General features: G+C 46.5%; 1 protein-coding gene across 1 annotated transcript; it reads right to left on the bottom strand.

The window, feature by feature from the left end:
* Nucleotides 1-3,596: 3,596 nt before the first annotated feature.
* LOC120703786 (LRR receptor-like serine/threonine-protein kinase RGI5) lies at nt 3,597-8,112 on the bottom strand. Its single transcript, XM_039987957.1, has 2 exons — nt 4,758-8,112; nt 3,597-4,306 (listed from the first exon to the last, which is right to left on the bottom strand). Exons 1-2 carry the CDS (start codon nt 7,603-7,605, stop codon nt 3,918-3,920), a joined length of 3,237 nt encoding a protein of 1,078 aa, XP_039843891.1. The 5' UTR covers nt 7,606-8,112; the 3' UTR covers nt 3,597-3,917.
* Between the last annotated feature and the right edge of the window lie 13,248 nt (nt 8,113-21,360).

Raw genomic sequence — 21,360 nt, forward strand, 5'->3', positions numbered from 1 at the left:
TACACTTCAACGTTCGCATCTGATCACTCTCGTATTTTCCATTACATCCAGTGAATGCAAGTTTGGTACGAGACATACATACAAGCAAAATACAACATTAACAATACTAAATGCGAATACATCTTAAACCGATGAAAATCATATGTTATAGATCATGGCATGAAATCATCTAGGTCGTCATCCCAGTTGACAGATGGTGGTGGTGCAGGTGGTGTCCTATGGCTCGACGAACCTCTTGTCTTTTCCTTTCTCTCTTTTCTAGATCTACGTTCATGTACAGGGGGAGGAACATCATGTGTTGGAGGCCATGGTTTGGGGGGCATGAAGTCATCCATGTCGTCATCCCAGTTAACACAAGTTTGCGCTGCAGGTGGTGCAACATGACTTGACGAACCTCTTGCCTTTCCCTTTATCTCCTTTCTGATTCCAGGTTCATGTACAGGGGGAGGAACATCATGTGTTGGAGGCCATGGTTTGGGGGGGCATGAAGTCATCCATGTCGTCATCCCAGTTAACACAAGTTGGTGGTTGAGGTGCTGAAGCATGACTCGATGAACCTACGGGCATCTGTTCTTGCGCAGGCCAAGTACAATCACCCGAAGATCTTATCCGCCTCCTTCGTCTAGTTTGCGGCATAAGTCCACCACCGAAGATACATACCAATTTACGGAAATTTGGTATCGTTTCGTTAATCAACTCCGTGTCCTCGGGGTAATCCTAGCATATAATTAAAAAATAATGTTACTGTTTTATAAATATGGATTCGAAATGACGGACGGGTTACAACTGAATGAGAGTTACCTTAATGTGCATCTCATACACCTCTGGCCGCATCCATATCTTACAAGCACTTTGTAAGAATCCAATGATATTAGGATGATTCGCTAGTTCACATACTCTCATGTATATTTTCTGACGTTCTAGCAGGTGTCCCTTTACATCTTGCGTCGTAATACTTCAAAATAATGTGAAATCTTTAAACTCTACTACTTTGGACAACACCATCTCTATCGTACCATCTGCTAACGGAACCAACTTCTTACTGATAACAAGATGGGTCATGATATCAAGTATTATACTAGATTTTTCTTCGGTCCATGAAAATCCTCCACAATTGTAGGCAGCCATTGCCTTATGCTGCAATATCAATAAGGTACTTTCATAATTCTATTCTAATTCATAATTAATTTAAAAACAAGTATGTAATAGTACTGAAATTGTAATACTAAACGAGTGTTCTAAAGCACCAAATCTAATTCAGCTAATCCGCTAATTAAATTTAATTATTATACAATATCAATGGATTCATACGGAAGTTACCGGTAGATCACAAGTACGCAATTCGACAGAGCTTCGCCGTTTTTCTTCTCTTCACCCCTCTCTTTTTTCCTGAATTTTTTGGCTCAAATGACAAAGGGAATGACGGCATATGGCGGCCAGGGCTTATATAGGGGGAGGGGACCCTGTCGCCCCCCCAATGGGCGACAGGCCCCTGTCGCCCCAGGGGTGGGGGACAGGCCGTTTTTTTTCAGGGACCTCGTTGCGAATTTGAAGAAAAAAAATTACACTTAAGGTCTGTCGCCCTATGGGGGGCGACCGGGGGTATTTTTGAAATATTTCAAAACGGACATATATTTTTGAAATTTTTATTTTTAAAAAATATAAAAAAGAAAAAAAAACGCGATCAGGCCAGCGGTGGTCCACAGGCCCGGCCCAGTCGAGCTGATCCAAGATCAGAAGGAACAGTCGAGCTTCAAATGTGGACGCTCATAGTCTTGCAAAGAGTTCTTTGTATGATGCTATAGGCAGGCATGTGTGGTTCCTCGATCCGCCGTATGGCGTGTGTAAAACTTTCTCTATATCAACCTAGTTCGGGAGGATCCACTCCCCACTAAAAAAAAGGAACAGGCAAAGATCCAAGAAAAACGTAAAACTCAGATCAAGGCAAAACATCAATCAGGGTCTAAAACGCTAGTTAGTTGCAGGAGCCAGGAGCGAGGCGAATGACCAAACGAGCGGGATAGTAGAAACAAAATGAAAGAATATAAGAAAAGTGGGACGTACCTATACAGTACTTTAAAGCAAGACTAATAATTTATTCAGTTGTTGGTCATATCTCTCATTGTCACATTTATCTTAAGGCTAATGACGTCCCGCTGCTTGCATAAAAATAGGAAGCGACGATTGAATTTGTAGTTGTAGATCTATCCTTACAAGCACATCGATAAAAAAACATAAAACTTCAATTTACTCCCAGCCTAAGTCTGAATAACCCTCTAAATTATAAATTGTTTATTTTATCCTCTAAATTATATCATTTAGTTCATTTTACCCCATAATACAATTTGTCTCTTTTGTTTCTCCATACACAAGTTGAATTTTAATTTCAATTTTGCAGGGTAGTAGTGGACATCACAATGCATATTTTAAAAAATATTATAATTTTTCATTGTTAGTTTTCATATAATTTTGAACTCCAATGTTTAATTTATTAGTAAATATTCTAAGCTATCAAGCTAATGATTAAAAAAAATATGGTTCTAATATGCATTGTGATGTGTACTATCATCTTGTAAATTTTCAACTTAAAACTCCGCCTATGTATGAAAAAATAAAAAAGACAAATTGTATTATGGGATAATTTGAACCAAAAGGCATAATTTTTTTTGGAGGAGGGGAGGGGGTGGAGTTTAAAATGAACCAAACGATAGTTTAGGAGGTTATCCGAACTTTGGTTACAGATGTAGGTAATTTAGACTCTTTTTTGTAAAAAAAGGGAAACCTTTGGGCTAATCAAGACACAAAATCATCTGATTTGCAACAAACCAAACCAACAAAAATATCTTGCCCTAATTACAAGATAAACTAGAAACTGCCAAAATGTGATCAGGCGTTTCAGGATTCAGTTGCTGTCCGGACCTTCAAGCATGTGTTCTTCATCTGTGACTAGATGAAAGGGAACCAGCAGAATAGCTGCCAATGAACGGTGCAGACGTAGCTGTCGCCGCGCCCGGTCGTGGCCGCGCCTCTCAACCAGGCGGGCAGACACATATGTCGGACGGCCGGACGGGGACAGGCGCGCGGAAGAGGGAAGGAGCCTAGTGGTCCTGTCCCACAGCCCATGCTTCAGAGTGGTCCGGCCATGGACGAAGCCGAAGAAGAAGAGTGGCCCATGATTTCCCGTTCCATCACCTGAGAAATGCCATGTGAAGCAACTCATTCACCTACGATCACTCTGTTCGTTGTGCTGTGGCTGATGCTGATTTGTTGTGAGAAAAATACTGCTGGCTGGCTAGTACTGGTTTGGTGTGGGAAAAAAATAATGTTAACTGGTTGCAGCAAACAGAGTGGATGTAGACTTATGGCCTACTGAGATGAGCAGCCTAATCTTGTTTAGTACTACTGTACTGCTGGTTCAGCCAGCTGCCTCGTTTCTCTTATCTTGAATGAGTGAATTTTGAAACTGGCCAGTGCATGTAAGGTTAAGCTTCTCATGCTATGCACTGTGGTGAAATCTGTGATGCAATAAGCCCCTGAACAGCTATCACTTCCTGTGGCAACATCAGTAGCATCCTGCACTAGGCCAAAAAAAAAAGGAAAAAAACGAAGACACAGGTGGTGTATTGCAAAAGCTTCTTACAACCCAGAAATTTTCCCATTCCAAGTAACCGCAAACCGGGCTGCGAGACCATTTGGAACTGTACATGAATCGCCTAACCAAAGCTAAGCTAGACCTGAATTATCAAAAACCTACTCCATTCTCCCTGTTTCTCGTCTCCACTTCTACCTGCAAATCTGCATGTGTATCACTGAACCTCGCTACAACCAATGCTAGCTCTTCATCTCCAACGATGTGCAACCATCCAAAAGAGAACCTCCTCCGATAATGTCCGCCGGGCATCGCCATTGGCAGGCGGTCACCCTTGCTGGCTGCCTGGCTTGATGAGCGGCTGCTGCGACGTCTTGGCCCACTCCTCGGGCGGGCTCTTCACCTCCTTGAGCAGCGCCACCACTTCCTTCATCGTCGGCCGCTCCGCGGGCGCTGCGTTCACGCAGAAGATGGCCACGCCCAGCGTCTGCAGCATCTCCTGCACCAGCTGGTCGGGCATGCCCCGCAGCTTCGGGTCCAGGATGTTCACCGGCGGCTCGTAGCTGCCCATCTTCTTCTTGGCCCACTCCACGATGTGCAGGCTGGTCTCGCCCACCACCAGCTCGATCGCGCTCCGCCCGCTCAGGATCTCCAGCAGCACCACGCCGTAGCTGTACACGTCGCTCTTCTCCGTGATGTTGCTCGTGTACCCGTACTCTGGAACACACATCAGGCAAATGTTAGCAATCAAGCAACTTATTAACATTATCCTGTGACGGAACAAAAACAATATCGAGTCAGCAGACGAATTCCAATTGACAAGGATGCTTGTGATGTGAGGAACTGGTGGTGTGGTATGTACAACCTCGACAGGTGCAACTTCATTTCGAGTGTACTAGTCAAGAGTGATCACTGTTACCAGCTTAAGCTATAAGCAATTGAGTCATGGACATGGATGCAGAACAAGGTTACAAGGCTAACATTGCTCGAAGCAACTAAAGGTCAAAGATTCTTGCTTAGCAGCAGCATTTCCCAAAGAATCACTGAGCTGTGGCATTAATTGGTGTTGCTGATATTCTACACTACTATGGTCTCAACGCTGAGGAAGTAAGAACATAGAAATGTAGATTATTAGTAGTACTAAGTAGCTGTTAAAAAAAATACTTGCCTGGAGCAATGTATCCATAGGAACCCGCAATGCGCGACATGGCGTGATGATAATTGGGGGAGTTCATCAGCTTGGCCAGTCCAAAATCAGCCAAGTAGGCCTCATACTTTGAATCGAGCAGTATGTTGTTGCACTTGACATCCCGGTGGAGGATCGCCGGGACGCAGTCATGGTGCAGGTAGGCCAGCCCCTGCGCTGTCCCGACAGCGATCTTGTACCGGGTGTCCCAATCCAGGCTCCTGTTCTCCTTCAGGAGCTGCAGCAGGTTGCCATTGGGGATGTAGTTGTAGAGCAGGAGCTTGACGGACCTGTTGGAGCAGTACCCCAGCAGCTTCACGATGTTCCGGTGCCTAATGTGGCCCAGAATCTGAATCTCAGCTGCAAAGGCATCGATGGGCTCATCCTTGCCGGCCTTCCAGAGCTTCTTCACCGCGATGATCTCCCCATTGGGCATTTCAGCTCTGTACACCACCCCAGAGCAACCTTTGCCGATCACGTTCTCGTCTCTTAGGCATGCCAAGATGTTGTCGATGCTGAAGTTGAGCTTCTGGAATGGCGTAAACGTCCAGGGGTTAGAGAAATCATCACCGCCAGCACCCGACAAGCTCATCGACTTCTCGCCTGCAAGCTTCCTGTTTCTGTTGATCAGAATCCAAATCACCACAAGCAGCAGCGTGACTGACCCAAGAACGGCGCAGACGAGGATCACTGTCCTGATCGTCTTCAGGGCCGACCTGCGAACCATGTCCGACGCGCAGGTGTGGCCATCATAAGACTCACAGAGGTTGGCACTGCCAATGTAGGAGTTGGACGATAGTGTCTTGAAGAACGGCGTCACCGGGATCGCGCCGGAGAAGTTGTTGTAGGAGATGTTGAGGGATGTCAGGCTGGTGAGCGCGCCCAGGACCGAGATGCTTCCGTAGAGGCCGTTGCTTGCGAGGTTGAGGGACTGGAGCTGCGTCAAGCCGGACATCTCTTCCGGCAGCTCGCCGACAAACCTGTTCGAGCTGAGGTCCAAGCTGATTCCCAGGCTCGACAGCTCGCCGATCTCCGGCGGTATCGGGCCAGAGAAGCTGTTGTTGCTGAGGTCCAGCATGGTCAGCTTCTGCAGGTTCCGGATCGACTTGGGCAATGGCCCGGACAGATTGTTGCCGCTCAGGATGAGCTTGTTGAGGTAGCTGAAGTTGCCGAAGCTCGCCGGTATCTCGCCGGTGAGTTTGTTCATGCTCAGGTCGAGCTGCTCCAGGTTCATGAGCGCCCCGAACTGCGGCGGGATGCCGCCGGTGAAGCTATTGTTGTGCACGTCGAGGAGCTCCAGCACCGTGATGTTGGCGAGCTCCGCCGGCAGCGCTCCCGTGAACCTGTTCGAGTACAGGTCCAGGAACACCAGGTTCTGCAGCTTGCCGATCTCCCTAGGTATGTCGCCGACGAGCTGGTTCTCGCCGAGCCGGAGGCGCACCAATGACACGCAGTCGGCGACGCTCGGCGGGAGCGGGCCGGAGAGCTCGTTGCCGAGCAGCAGCAGCTTGCTGAGCTTCTGCAGCGCGAACACCTCGTCGGGGATGCCGCCGGTGAGCCGGTTCTTGGACAGGTCCAGCGCGTACAACTCGGTGCAGTTGCCCAGCGCTGGCGGGATCGTGCCGGACAGAGCGTTGCCCCAGAGGAAGAGCACCTGCAGCGCCTTGAGCTCCCCGAGCTGCGGCGGGATGGCGCCCGAGAAGCCGTTCTTGTCGAGCTGCAGCGCGGTGAGGCTGCTCAGGTTGCTGAGCTCCGGCGGAATGCGCCCCGTTAGCTGGTTGTCCGACAGGTGCAGCTGCTCGAGCGCGGCGAGCCGCCCGAGCTCCGCGGGCACCTCGCCGGTGAGCCTGTTGCCCGACAGGTCGAGCACCACCAGCGCGGAGCAGTCGGAGAGCTCCTTCGGGATCTTCCCAGAGAGAGCGTTCCCCCAGAGCAGAAGGCTGGTGAGCTTCTGCAGCCGGCCGAGCTCCGGCGGGATCGGGGCGGTGAGCTTGTTCATGTGGAGGTAGAGGTTGCGCAGCTCGACGCAGCCGCCGAGCGCGGCGGGGATGGGGCCGGACACGCCGGTGTCGTACAACGCCAGCGTCTGGAGGTTGACGAGGTTGCCGAGCTCCTCCGGGATGGGGCCGGACAGAGCGGTGGCGGCGGCGCCGAAGACGGTGAGGTTGGAGAGCGCGCCGAGCGAGGGCGGGATGGGGCCCGACAGCGCCGGGTTGCCGCCGACGCGGAACTGCTGGAGCGCGGCGAGCGCGCCGAGCGACGCCGGGATGGTGCCGTTGAGGAGGTTGTCCTGGACGCAGAGCACCTGGAGCGCGGAGAGGTTGGCGAGCGAGCGCGGGATGCCGCCGGTGAGGCGGTTGGAGTTGAGGAGCAGGAACTGGAGCCCCGAGAGCGCGCCGAGCTCGCCGGGGATGTCGCCGGTGAGCGCGTTGGAGGAGAGGTCCAGCACGCGGAGCGCGGAGAGCGACGCGTACGCCGGCGGGATGGCCCCGGAGATGTTGCAGGTGGAGAGGTTGAGCAGCTGCAGCGACGAGAGCGCGGCGAGCGGCGGCGGGAGCGCGGACAGGTTGAGGAAGGTGTTGGGCAGCGAGAGCGACACCACCCGGCTCTGCGGCGAGCACGTGACGCCCTGCCACGAGCACGGCGTCGCCGCCCTGGGGTCCCACGACGGCAGCACGGGCGACGGCGCCGCGCCGGGGAGCAGCGACAGCAGCGCCTTGCCGTCCGGCGACAGCGCCGCGGCCGGCCCCGCCACCAACAGCGCCGCGAGCGCGGCGGCCACGGCCACCGCCAAGGAGAACAGCCGGGCCCGCCAGTGGAGCGCCGCCATTATTGCCGCCCGCCTCGATCAAGAACCCCCGCCGCGGGAACCGGGAAAGGCGACGACTTTTGCCCCCAAACCGAGACTCCGATAGAGCGAGCGGCCGGCGAGGCGAGCTCACGGCATGAGCGGCGCGCGGTCGTCCGGTCGATCGCTTGCGGGCGGGAGGAGAGGCGGCGAGCGAGTCAGGGAGAAGGACGAGGCGGACGCCGGGGCATGTGTGGGGGGTCGTCGGACCGCGGCGTGGGGAAGCAGTGGCGAGGTGGAGGTCGCTCGCTCTCTTTCAGGCACAGTTGCTTGTGCCGCACCCAACTAGCATATGGAGGCCGTGGCTGGCGTCTCTCTGCAGCTCCCTCTTCCTCCTCGCCTCAGCCTTCAGCTCAGTTGTTGGGCGCTCACTGACTCACTGCTCCGGCGCAAGGAGACGATGGATTGGAGGAGAAGAGGGGAACTAGTGGTAATTGCTGCCTTGCTTTGCATAAACCCTGATTTGGGGTGGGTTAAACCCCGGCCGTTTTGGTGTTATCTGCGGTTCTTGGGCGCTGGAGCAGTATTTAATGAGGGGCCTAAGACAGGTCCTCTCGAGGGTAGGTCGGGACCTAGGATTAGATGGAAGTGTCACTGTTGCTGAGTGAGTTTACTTGTCTGCTAATTTGAAGCTTTGGTCACTTGTTGCCTGGCACCATTTGTGTTCACCTTTTCACCCTAATCACGTGACGACTCTTGCGCACAAATCAGAGCGATTTTCGCATTTCCTTGTGGCTTTTTTAGTAAATTACACCGGTCATACAACAATTTGATAGGTGGGTGCAAATTAGTCCAATAACTTGTAAGATGCTCAATTTAGTATAATAACTTCATAGCTGGGTGCAGATTGATCCAACAACTTAGAAAATGCTTAATTTAGTACAATAACTTAGTAAATTGGTGCATCACAGTTCAAATATTACACGATAATATATTGCTAACGTCAAGTCACAATAAAGAGTATATTCATATCAGAATATATTATTTGATCATAGATTTTTGTATCGCAATGGACACCAATAATTTTATTCTCAGAATAAACTAATTATGGTTTCATTAAAATAATATATTATTTAACCACCATTACAACAGCAACATATTAAACAAAGTAGATTAAATGTCAATAATTCTTAAATTTTATAAATGTAAATTGTTGATGGTGATCTGGTTGTTGATTTTCAACTATGTACAATTTTTTTAGTTCAAATGCAAACAAATTTTAGAATTACACCATTAGCATCACTCAAACACTGAAGTCGATAAGAGAGACTCTGAAACTTTAGGTTTTTTCTGCGCTAATGCTCATATATTCAACAATACTCATTTTGTTTCTGTTTATTTAGCTTATTTTTCCTTTCTAACGAATATATGTACCAAGCTCCTAAAAGGTATCAATAGTTTGTATCAATATATTGACTTTTTTAGTGTAACAGTGCATACAATCAAACATATCAAAAACAGTGAGGGTGAATTTTTCAATATTGAATATCAAATTATAATTAAAATTAAATTACTATACAAAAATAATTAATGTAAAGACATAACATTAATTTCTAAACAATGAGGATTTTATCCTGGCGAAATATATTGCCACGCAGGCGCAGCATAAAAATCAATGGTCAAATAATACTTAATAATTTGTCCTAACATGAATATATTCTTTATTGAAACTTTGCGTTAGTTACATTGCCATGTAATGTTTGGACTGTGAATGCACCAAGTTATTGCCTTATGTTGAGCATTTTACAAGTTGTTGGACCGATCTGCACCCACCTGTCAAGTTATTGCACTAAATTGAGCGTTTTACAAATTGTTGGACTAATTTGCATCTACCTGACAAATTATTGTATGATAGGTGCAATTTACTCTTTTTTTTAGACCTCTTTTCTCGGCAACAGAAAACTGTAGTAGGCAATGCTGGAGCTTGATTGTTGCAGCATCTTTTGCGTCCCTTGCACAACGAAATCGCATGGAAACGCATCTCAGTAATGCATCGTCACAGAAAATACAGGTAGGGGTAGCATTCCTTTTTTTTTAACCAGGGATTACGGAGGGAGAGAGCGTGAAGATCACCGGGACAGGCACGTGAAAACCGCGCTAGTGACAAGGCCAAACCGGAGGCTTTGTGGGGTCGTGTTCGGGGCGATATCCACCTCGTGCATCTATCAAGTTGCAGCCATCACTCTGTTCGCTGGACTGGAGCTGGAGCTAGTGGTTGGAGTGATGTGAGAAAAAATACTATTGGCTAACCGATGGCTGGAAGCTAGAGCTAGAATGGTGTGAGAGAAAAACACAAATGAGCTAGAGACCAATAGAGCTGCCGAATAAAATGATGCACAGGGGGCAGCACCCCCTGCTCCGGTTCCCCACCGGCAAGGCCCACCTGCCAGCCTCTCCAGCAAACGGCCTTGTTCTGGTCTTTCTAGGCCGGAGTGAGAAAGCTTTGGCCTTGAACAAGGGTGCTGTTAACTTCAAAAAAAAAGGAAGAACAGGGGCACTTTTCCATCGCAGCTATAGTAATCACTAGCGCAGTTCACGAGTTATTATTGGTGGATCACATCGAAACATGGAGTATCACGTATCAGTGCTGCTTTTAGTAGTGGAGAGATATAATTAGTTGGTAACAATTTTTTTTAATTCAAACTCTTTTGGTGGTAGGAGTACTAGTGCTAGTACAATGTTGCGGCTCATCCGGGAAATAGGGGTCGTATCTGTTAAGAAGCATACAACATGCATCAGATTAGTATTACTAAAAAAAAGATGCATTTGATGCTTGTCAGTGCAAATGTGCTGCTAGCACAGAAAAAAGGAGCCACTTAACATTTGACCAAAGGACCTGGCATTTGATGACCTAGGCCCTTTTAGTTGCATCCAAAATTCCAAAATTTTACAAGATTTCCCGTCACATCGAATTTTTCAACGCATGCATGAAGTATTAAATTTACACGAAATAAAAAACTAATTACATAGTTTGCTTGTAAATCACGAGACGAATCTAATAAGCCTAATTAATCTATGACGGGGCAATAATTATCAAAAACAAACGAAAGTACTATAGTGTTTTACACCCTAAAATTTTTAGGAAAAAGTCTATATCACCCCCTCAACTATGGGGTTGGACTACATAACCCCCCAAACTATAAAATGGTCTATATCACCCCCTGAAGTTTCCAAAACCGATCAAATTACCCTCTAAATCAGTTTTGAAAAATCATAATAAATCACAGAAAAATCATAAAATAGAAAATCAAATTGTGTTAGACTCCAAATGAGTAGATCTACACAATGAACATATAATATGGTATGCTTTAGTATATTTTTTTGCTGTAGCTTTAGATCTATGTTTTTCTTCATAGCTGTAAAAAATTGTATTAAAGCATACCATATTATATATTCATTATGTAGATCTACTCATTTTGAGTCTAACACAATTTGATTTTTTATTTTATGATTTTTCTGTGATTTACTATGATTTTTCAAAACTGATTTAGGGGTAATTTGACCAGTTTTGAAAAGTTCAGGGGTGATATAGACCATTTCATAGTTTGGGGGTTATGTAGTCCAACCCCATAGTTGAGTGGGTGATATAGACTTTTTCCAAAAATTTTACAACTAAACACGGTGCTAGCAGGATTATAAAAAAGGCAGCTCTGATTACTAGGAACTGGTGGCTACAGCGAGAGCAAGAACATGATCATTCGGTCCACATGACAGTACGGTGTTGACGGAAAATAAGAAGGAAAAAAAGAGAGAGAGCGGTTTATCATTTCTCCACGGTCGCATTAAAAAACTACCCAAAATTAGGCGTTGGGCGGGGATGGGCTTCTGGCTAAACGGGCCCAACGGCCGAGCCGAAGCCCATATATAGGGATCGCGGCGACACGCAGCCCACGCCGTCCGACCAATAACTCAAAGCGCTCTCGCTCATCCCCAACCCGCTCGCGGATCCCAAAACGCGCACCCGTTTCTACCCTCAGAACCCCAGGTCACACCACACCCCCACGGCGGCAGAGCCCGGGGGTATTTCGGTCATTTCCCGCCCCGCCTCTGGTCAGAATCCTTGGGAAGCCCGAGCATTTGATGATACTGGGCCCTGTTTGTCCCTATCATAGTACAGCACACAATTCCTGAGAAAAGAATCTCACATGTATGGAGTACTAAACGAAGTTTATTTGCAAAATCTTTTCATGGATGGGTGTAATTTTTCACGACGAATCTAATGATAGTAATTAATCGATGATTGGCTACAGTGATGCTACAGTAACCATCATCGAATTGTGCAGTCAAAGGTCTCATTAAGTTCGTCTCGTGAAGTAGAACAAGGTTGTTGAGTTAGTTTTGTAAATTGACTTTATTTAGTACTCCTAATTATTGGTCAAAATTTTTGTACTATTTGTGCCAGGCGCAACCAAACAAGGCCCGGGAGCTAGGCGAGCGGGGGCAGGGGCAAGCTTGCTCCTCCTCATCGCATGGGGCGCCGTGTTTAAAGTAAAAGCGCCTGGCCTAGTGAGAGAGAGGGGTGTGGCAGCGCAAATGCGAGCAGCTAAGCAAGCGCCCGCTTCCAGGTTTTGGGATTCTTAAACGGGGATTAAAATTTTAACCCTCTCGTTGGGTTCCGGTCTAAAGGCAGAGGGGGTGGTGTGGTGGATGCCTTTGGTTGTATCGTATTTACTGCCCCTTTGGTTAATTTTTTTTAACCTCTCTGACTGTGTGTGTTCTTTTCTTGCTGGGGAGTGTGGATGCCTTTGGTTGGGAATTTGTTTTGTGTTTTACCGTGCTGTGAGCAGGGTGAAAAGATGGGAGGGTGATAATTGTGGGGGGTGGGGTTTCCAAGGGGCTGGAGGTGGGTGGGTTTGGGGAATTGGGTTAACAAAGGAGAAATTGCAGCGGTTTGTACTTAACGTGTTGCTGCGCTCTGATGAAGTGTTTCAGCTTTGTGTGAAAACGAGTCGTGATCGATCACCGTCGTCAAAACTTCTCATGAACGAGTGCTTGACCTGAAGTATTTTACAGATAAAGTTTTTAAACAATGGTTAAATATGAACTATACTTTAAGTCCTTGTACATGTTGAATAATGCAGGAGCTCTACAATGACTTCACTGGAATGATTCTGTCTTTGTTGATTTAACGGCCGGCCGGTTTATTATTTCTGCATTCCAAATTGCTCTTCAAGATCAAACTAGTTAACTACTCAAAAAATAAAAAAGGGACTAGTAGGCCCTGTATTAACATCGAATAAGCTAGTCACTGTAATCATATGGGGACTACCTGGAATAGTAGTATCGACTAATTATGTTTCAGCAATCATAATAGCGCGCTGAAGGTGTGAGCATGTACATTCAGAAAAAAGGACATGATGAGAAGTACTGGTCCAAATAGATTGAAAAAACAAGTAATGTGACAGGTCAGACCGGTCTGTTAAGCATCTGACAGAAAATATTTTAGTTTGAAATGACTTTATTTAAGGTTGTTCTTATCCTTTTTTGACTGTGCCCGCACGAGATATTATCTTGGGACGTGGGACCAAAACTGGGATTGTCAGATAGTGGACCGGGCGGTAACCGCAGATTACCCCATGAGATCCGACCCGCTCATATATAGCTACAGTATACAGAAATTGATTAATGGCGGCTCCAAATCACGGTTTATATATAAATGTAAAAAAATGAAATGCTGAGAACAAGTCACCTGAGTTGTACCTTCATAAGATCATGTTGATTATCTAGCCTTTATTGTTGTTTAAGATTCTTTTTTTTTTACCTTATGGATTTGTTTGATGTTATGGGTCATTTTTTGATGGAGAGGCAGCGGTGGTCACAAACCTTGGGTTTATTATTGGCCGGTAATAAGGGATGGAAATCATCTCCCTCTACTAAAAGAAGGATTAAATTATGTTGTGTCCATCCTGCATTTTGCACCCCATAGAGACAGCTAAGCCCTTCTATACCCAAAGGATTGTAACCCAGAAAAATGACAACATTGAAATCTAAGGCTAGCAATGAGCTTGAGAAGGCTTCAACGCACATCAACGGTCCAAAGTCTCTAGATCTCCCAACCTCAAAGCTTCCAGGGGACGCGCCCTCCTCCCTATCGCCCAATTAGAGCAAGGTTCGATATTCCCTTCTCGCTCTCTCTTTTTTATCCCCTCTCTTTTCGTCTTCTTCCCCAAATCATGCGTTGGCAGCCGGTAGCTGAGCGCCCGTCGCGCGCTCACAGCTCGCCGGCCGCCGCTTGCTGCCCACGCCTCCACCGCAGCCGCGTCCCCACCCGCGCCGTGCCTTCTCTGGCGCCGGCGTGCACGAGTGGAGGGAGCGACCGACACGCTCGAGCAGAGAGGCAGGCCAGGCTGCTTCACGGGAGAGCCAGGCTGGAGAGAGAGCAGGGTCATAGCTGTGCAGGGGAGGAAGAGGAAGGTGAGGGGGGAGAGGCCAGATCCGCGTGCCATTGCCAACGTCTTGCATTTGTGTTGTTTTTTTTTATATCCCTAGCATTAGCACCAGCTAATTTACTAGTCAATTGTAATATGATATAACACCAATAAAGACATCCAACCCTCTATGTAGAATGGTTTCAATAAAATTAACTATATTATCATATAGAATTTTTTAACTCACGCAGTATTGTGGTTCATAATCGTATGGTACACTTGTGCCAGGTAACGCAAGAAATAAGATCTACTACTATTAAAACCAGCTCATTTTCACCACATGAGTTTTTTTATAAAAAAGTTGACTTCTCTCTATATGTAGTGCACCACCATGATAGCTTCGCCACTATGCACTGGCAAGAGGCTAGACAATTTTTTACCAGTAAGCGTCTTATTTTGGCCACGTTTATATTAGACAGCTCAAGTTGATGATGTTGCTTGAAAATTATACATGTGTGTGCACCACCATCATTTTCTTTCCAGCCCTTCGCTCTCTCACGATAGTGTCAGGCGAGATCTGCATCAGACAAAGCAAAGGTATTATGGTTGCATCTACAATTAGGGGTGGTAATAGGTTATAGTCCTAGTGCCCTCTTCACAGTCCAATATAGTCCTTAAATTTTTTAGCTCAAAACTATATAAAATTAGAGCCTAGTCCTTAGATTTTCTAGTTCAAAATTTTGAATCCTTTACCACCCTTGTACACAGTGCCCACCACAAACCAACGATCCGAGAACCTTGTTGGAAAAATAAACAACTGTAAGTTTAAATTCCGAACTAGATTTATCATGACGAGAATTAAACCTAGCATGCATGACTCTAACATACTAGACAGTACGTATATCATAAACATGATATCAGAAAACATGATTATGAAACAGATCTGATCACAAAATACGTACTGTGCGGGAGCCGCCGGGAAGACGAAAGGTGCAGACGAGACGAAGATGGTCCTTCGAACGGAGCGCAGCAACCGGCGTTGCAGACGACGGTACGCCACAGCTCCTGACTTGGACGGAGGACGAGCCGTGGCGAAGAAGATGAGCAGTCGCGCTTAGCGCTTCCCAAAAACCTTATTCGCCCTCTCCCGGTGCAGGATCACAAGAGCGAGCGGTTTCGGAGACCTGCTCTCCCGTTTGCCGGTGCACGCCGGCACTCGGGATGGAGAAGACTACGGTGGCGGCGCAGCAACGAGAGGAGGCAAAACCCTAACTCAGATTAGATCTTCTTATGAATTCCCAAACCTTGGGGACTCCACGTATAACGATTTATGGTGCACTTTTTCCATGAGGGAGGTGGTCCGTATTTAAAGGGAGAAAAATCCCCTACACCCTCGTCCATTAGCAATACGGGACTAATAGATGGTGTACCTCTTCTTAGCGCTAATGGGCTTTTGAGATTTATTATGATTATTTATATGGGCCAAGCCCATAAATCTAACAATCCCCCACCAGATCTCAAATACACATTTATAGATTTTGTCTGTTTCTCACTACTGTTTGATATACCAGTGTTTTAGTGAAGACTGTTAAGTTGAACTCTCACATAGAGCTCCAAGCTACACTTATCTACAACTTGAACAATAGACTACGCCTTGAATTGCAAGTTTGGTGCGAACAAGTTTAACTCAAAGTCATAACCAGTACATGGCTGCCAGTAGCCTTCTCCGCGGGTGGAGCATATACGTCGTACTCCCTGGTCTCTTCATGAGTTTACTAGAGATCACCCAAATTTCACAGACTGCGACGTTAGACAATCATACTCATATATGTGTTCTTTCAAGAATGCTATGTAGGACAGCACCTTTACTCATTAGAGCCAACAGAAACACATTAAGGCAAATAGCCAACCCGCCTTACAGCAACTGAGAGTATTATATCTTTTCTTAGAGAGGGTTTAACCATTACTCTCCTCAATTCACCATCAGCTTGTTCTCCCCAAGTCTTAATTCACGGGATCTCCGATCACATAGGTTGGGTTACCACTGTGGCAACTTATATGGGTCTCATACCCATCTCCCTTGACGCACTATCTATCACATTCCGTGATAATCCTTTTGTAAAGGGATCTGCCAGATTTTTGTCTGTTTGAATATAAGTCACACTTATCACTCCGGAGTTTCTCAACTTCCTGACAGACTTCAGTCGTCTTTTAACATGTCTTGATGACTTTGCATTATCCTTAGCAGTGTTCACTTTGACTATCACCGTTTGATTGTCACAGTTCATAAAGGATGGCCGGCACTGGTTTCTCAACCATAGGCAAGTCCATCAAGAGCTCACGCAACCACTCTGCCTCAATAGTGGCTGTGTCTAAAGCAGTAAGTTCTGCTTCCATGGTTGACCGCGTCAAAATGGTCGGTTTGCAAGACCTCCATGATATCGCACCACCTCCAAGGGTAAATACATAACCACTCGTGGCATATAGCTCATCAGCGTCAGATATCCCGTTTGATTCGGGAGAATAGGGAGGCGTCCTCTCATGAATAATTCCATGCTCCTCACAGAATTCATCAAATATTTTGGGAAAATACTCGCCACCACGATCTGACCTTAGACGCTTGATCTTTCTCTCTAGTTGATTCTCAACTTCAGCTTTATAGATTTTAAAGTAGTCTAACGCTTTGTCCTTAGTTCGCAACAAATAAACATAGCAAAATCTAGTCGCATCGTCAATTAACGTCATGAAGTATCTTTTCCCACCTTTTGTCAACACACCATTCATCTCACATAGATCAGAATGTATGAGTTCTAGAGGTGCCAAGTGTCTCTTCTCAGCAGCCTTGTGAGGCTTCCGAGGTTGCTTTGATTGCACACAACTATGGCACTTAGAACCTTTAGCAATGGTGAATTTCGGAATTAAACACATGCTGGAAAGCCGAGACATCAAATCAAAATTAACATGACATAAACGTGAATGTCAAACACTCGCATCATCGCTAACGTTGCCACAAATATGGTTCACCGACTTATTACAAAATTCAGCAAGAGAAAAGCAGAACAAGCCTCCGCAATCATAGCCTTTACCAACGAATTGTCCATGTTTCGACACGATAAATTTATTGGACTCTAACACTACCTTAAACTCGTCCTTGAATAGGACTGACCCACTGACCAGATTCTTATTGATAGTGGGCACATGCTGCACGTTCCTCAGCTGCACGATCTTCTCCGAAGTAAACTTCAGATCTACCGTGCCAACACCATGAACAGAAACATGTGAACCCTTCCCCATCAGCACGGAGAAGTCCTGGACGGTCTAGTAAGAAGAAAACATAGTGTTGTCAGCACACACATGAACATTAGCATCCGTACCAAGCCACCAACTCGTGGATTGAAACATTGAAAGAACTGTAGGTAAATTATCGTACCCATCTCCAGTGTTGCTTATGGTCACCATGTTGACATCCTTGGACTCATTTGCTTTCTTGGCCCTGCGGTCTGCCTGATCTAGGCATTCCTTGGAGAAGTGTCCAAGCTTACCACATGCATAGCACTTTTCCAAAGCATTGTTCTTCTTCTTCTTGAAGGTAGTGGTCTTGTTAGGCTTGTTCTTCCCTTTGTTCTTGCCATGTGGGAACTTTTGGACCAGGTTGGCGCTGGACTGGCCTTGATCTCCTTTCTCAGGCACGTCCTTCTTCCGAGCCTTCTCCTCAACATCAAGAGTCGCTATCAGATTTTCAACTGATATCTCCTGTCTCTTGTGTTTCAGAGTTGTGGCGAAGTTCCTCCACTGGGAAGACAACTTTGCAATAATGCATCCAGCCACAAACTTGTCAGGAATAGGACACTTAAGGAGATCAAGATCCTTGACAATGCACTGCACCTCATGCGCCTGTTCCACCACAGAACAGTTATTCACCATCCTGTAGTCATGGAAACTCTCCATGAGGTACAGTTCATTACCCGCATCTGTTGCATCATACTTAGTAACCAGAGCATCCCACAGCGTCTTCGCCTCTGTCTCATCAATGTACACACGGACTAATCCGTCTGATAGATTGCTAATGATACATCCGACAAAGAGATTATTAGCCTCATCGTACTTCTTCTGCTCTTCAGCAGTAAGTACGCCCTCAGGCTTGCCAAGTCTCATGTCCCAGATATGCATAGCAGTAAACCAAAGGCGAACCTTGGACTTCTAGATCTTAAAGTTCACGCCAATAAACTTTTCTGGCCTCAGTGACTCAGCGAAACCAGTCATTGTTAAATCAACAGATTGCCTATAATAAGATTTTTGGATTGTTGGAAAAATAGACAACTATAAGTTTAAATTCCGAACTAGATTTATCATGACGAGAATTAAACCTAGCATGCATGACTCTAACATACTAGACAGTACATATATCATAAACATGATCTTAGAAAACATGATTATGAAACAGATCTGATCACAAAATACGTACTGTGCGGGAGCCGCCGGGAAGACGAAAGGTGCAGACGAGACGAAGACGGTCCTTCGAACGGAGCGCAACAACCGGCGTTGCAGACGACGGTACGCCGCAGCTCCTGACTTGGACAGGGGACGAGCCGTGGCGAAGAAGATGAGCAGTCGCGCTTAGCGCTTCCCAAAAACCTTATTCGCCCTCTCCCGGTGCAGGATCACAAGAGCGAGCGGTTCCGGAAGACTACGGTGGCGGCGCAGCAACGAGAGGAGGCCAAACCATAACTCAGATTAGATCTTCTTATGAATTCCCAAACCTTGGGGACTCCACGTATAACGATATATGATGCACTTTTTCCATGAGGGAGATGGTCTGTATTTAAAGGGAGAAAAACTCCTACACCCTCGTCCATCAGCAATACGAGACTAATAGATGGTGTATCTCCTCTTAGCACTAATAGATTTTTGAGATTTATTAGAATTATTTATATGGGCCAAGCCCGTAAATCTAACAAACCTTACGAGACACTCCAAAACAGCTCGATGGCCATGGCCCCCTGTCCAGCATCAGTTGCAAATCTGCAATTGAAGACCCGAACCCGGTTGGGGATGTTGGCGTGTGGTGTGGGTGATACTCGGACCAGGCTGCTGTCGGTGATCACTCGTCATCAGCTCGCCCTCGCCCCCAACCAAACCAACCGCCCGGCCCTACCGTCCGTGAGGGCCTGGCATGGACATCTGCGCCCGCTCCGTACGGCGAAACCCTTGGGAAATCCAGAGGCGCACGTGAGGCCTGCGTGTGTGCTGCCGGTCGTCGCCGCCGCAGTCGGCACGCCGGCGGGGCCTGGGTCGCAGTAAAAGTCAGTGGCAGCCACGGCCTCTCGCCCCCTTCGCTGCCAGCTCGCGTGGCTCCTGCCCAGGGAAAGAGGAGCAGCGGCGCCTCGCACCCATCCCGCGCCGGGTGGGGGCGCGGCGGTTGTGGACTGGTGGCTCGAGCTCGATCAGCGCAGCGTCGCCGGCTTTCCGGCCCGAGGTGGGGGTTTCACTACTGCAGCGAAGTCGTGGAGCGTAGTGAAGCCGTGTTAGGCAAGCGTTTTTTTTTTCCGGGTGTTATTAGGCAAGCGTTAACGGTCGACGTCAACGGAACCGACGGTAGTTTCGCTGACTGAAGATTTGGGGCATGTTTGGTTGCCAACAATTTTTCCACACTTAAGGTTAGACAAGTGTGTTTAAAAATTTGGCCACTACTTCCTCTTAAAGAAATACGTGCTCAGACACGGTCGCGAAAAAAAATTGGCCACTATACTTTTCTTGCCTAAAGAAATTTTGCCACACTTTTTCTTGCCTATGACACGTGGAGTCCAAAAGAACATTGTCTAAGTTTGGTTACCAACCAAACACCTACCAACTTGGTCAAACTTAAAAGTTAGGTGTGACAAAATGTGGCTATGAACCAAATACCCTTTTGGTGCTTTGAGCAAACGTCCATTTGTTGACTAATTACAGTGTAGTAGTACTTCTACTCCTTCACTACTTCCGAACCACTACTTATTAGTCCACACGTTCGAAATCCCCTTCATAGTGTTCCCACATCCGGAACTAAAGGGTATGTGCAAGGTAAAAAAAAGAAGCTCCGCACGCAAAACTCAAACCTGAGATCATCTACAATGAAAGAGCCGTGGTTGTTTGGAAGAATCTCAATGAGTGCTTCTCCAATAGAAAGATCACAAATATCTATAAATGAAGCCGGGCAGCTTTCAATAAAAGAAATTTTTGGTTAGTTCTTCTTTTACAAAACGCAAATTCTTTCAGTATGAACTTATCTTTGATACTCTCCCCATCCTAAAAATCAAGTCATTCTAGGATTTAAAATTTGTCAAAAAAAAACAAGTCATCCTACTCTATTTGGAAAGTGCATGTGCATGCAAGAATCAATTAGTGTCAAATATGAGTAATAAATAGAAGTAAACATGGTCATTTTGCCTTCTTGTTAATCTATCCTAAAATTTTTAGGGTGACTTGTTTTTTAGGATGGAGGGAGTACTCTCTTCCGTTCGTTTTCACTCGTTTTAGCTGCCGGAGCTGTTTAGCTTCGTTCCATGCATTTTGGCATAGTTAAGTCAAAAACAGAGATACCTGGGGTCATCGGGTGAAAGTTAACAATTATAGGTAAAATCCGTCACCTCTAGCTACGAAGCGTGTTTAAGTTTCCGGCATGAAACAACCAAGAGCTGACGGTTCAAGAACGAACACACAGGGCACATAGCTAAGTCGGTATCTCAACGCGACAAGATGCCAGAGTGGAAGATAATCCACAGGACGAGAGAGCGGAATGACGTAGCAAATGATGAGCTCGCACAATTGGCACGGCGAACGCGACACTAGGCCGATTCGTGTGGCACCTATTTGTGTGGAGCGTATACTTGCTGGAGATTGTAAATCGCTTTCTGGGTAAGTATGGCCCAGTTCAGTTCTTTACATGTAAACGCAAAAACGCCGTAAACATATTATTTTACAACAGAATTTTGCTAATTTGAAGCACTAAATGAAGTCTATTTACAAAACTTTTTGCATGGATGTGCTGTAAATCGCGAGACGAATCTAATGAGTCTACTCAATCCATGATTTGCAACAGTGATGCTACAATACCATCGGCTAATTATTGATTAAACATGAATTAATTAGCATCATTAGATTCGTCTCGCGATTTACAACCCATCTATGCAAAAATTTTTGCAAATAGACTTCATTTAGTACTTCAAATGACCAAGATTCCTTTGCAATTTTTTTTTGCAAAATGAACTAAACAGACCCTATATAGTAAGCCTCTGGCTACCTTGCTGCACAAGAGAATCCCCCCACCAAGTCAGCACCCAGCCGTACGTCCACGCGCCCGGTGGTGCGCTAGAAAACTCTGCCCACCGCT

This window comes from Panicum virgatum, chromosome 4K (genome assembly GCF_016808335.1).
Source record: "Panicum virgatum strain AP13 chromosome 4K, P.virgatum_v5, whole genome shotgun sequence".
Classification (NCBI taxonomy): Eukaryota; Viridiplantae; Streptophyta; class Magnoliopsida; order Poales; family Poaceae; genus Panicum; species Panicum virgatum.

Excerpts from the sequence above, each read along its gene's own strand:
- LOC120703786 (XM_039987957.1), bottom strand. The coding sequence starts at position 7,605 with ATGGCGGCGCTCCACTGGCGGGCCCGGCTGTTCTCCTTGGCGGTGGCC. Across the intron at positions 4,307-4,757 it reads CTATGGATACATTGCTCCAG|AGTACGGGTACACGAGCAAC; the intron begins GCAAGTATTTTT and ends TGTGTGTTCCAG.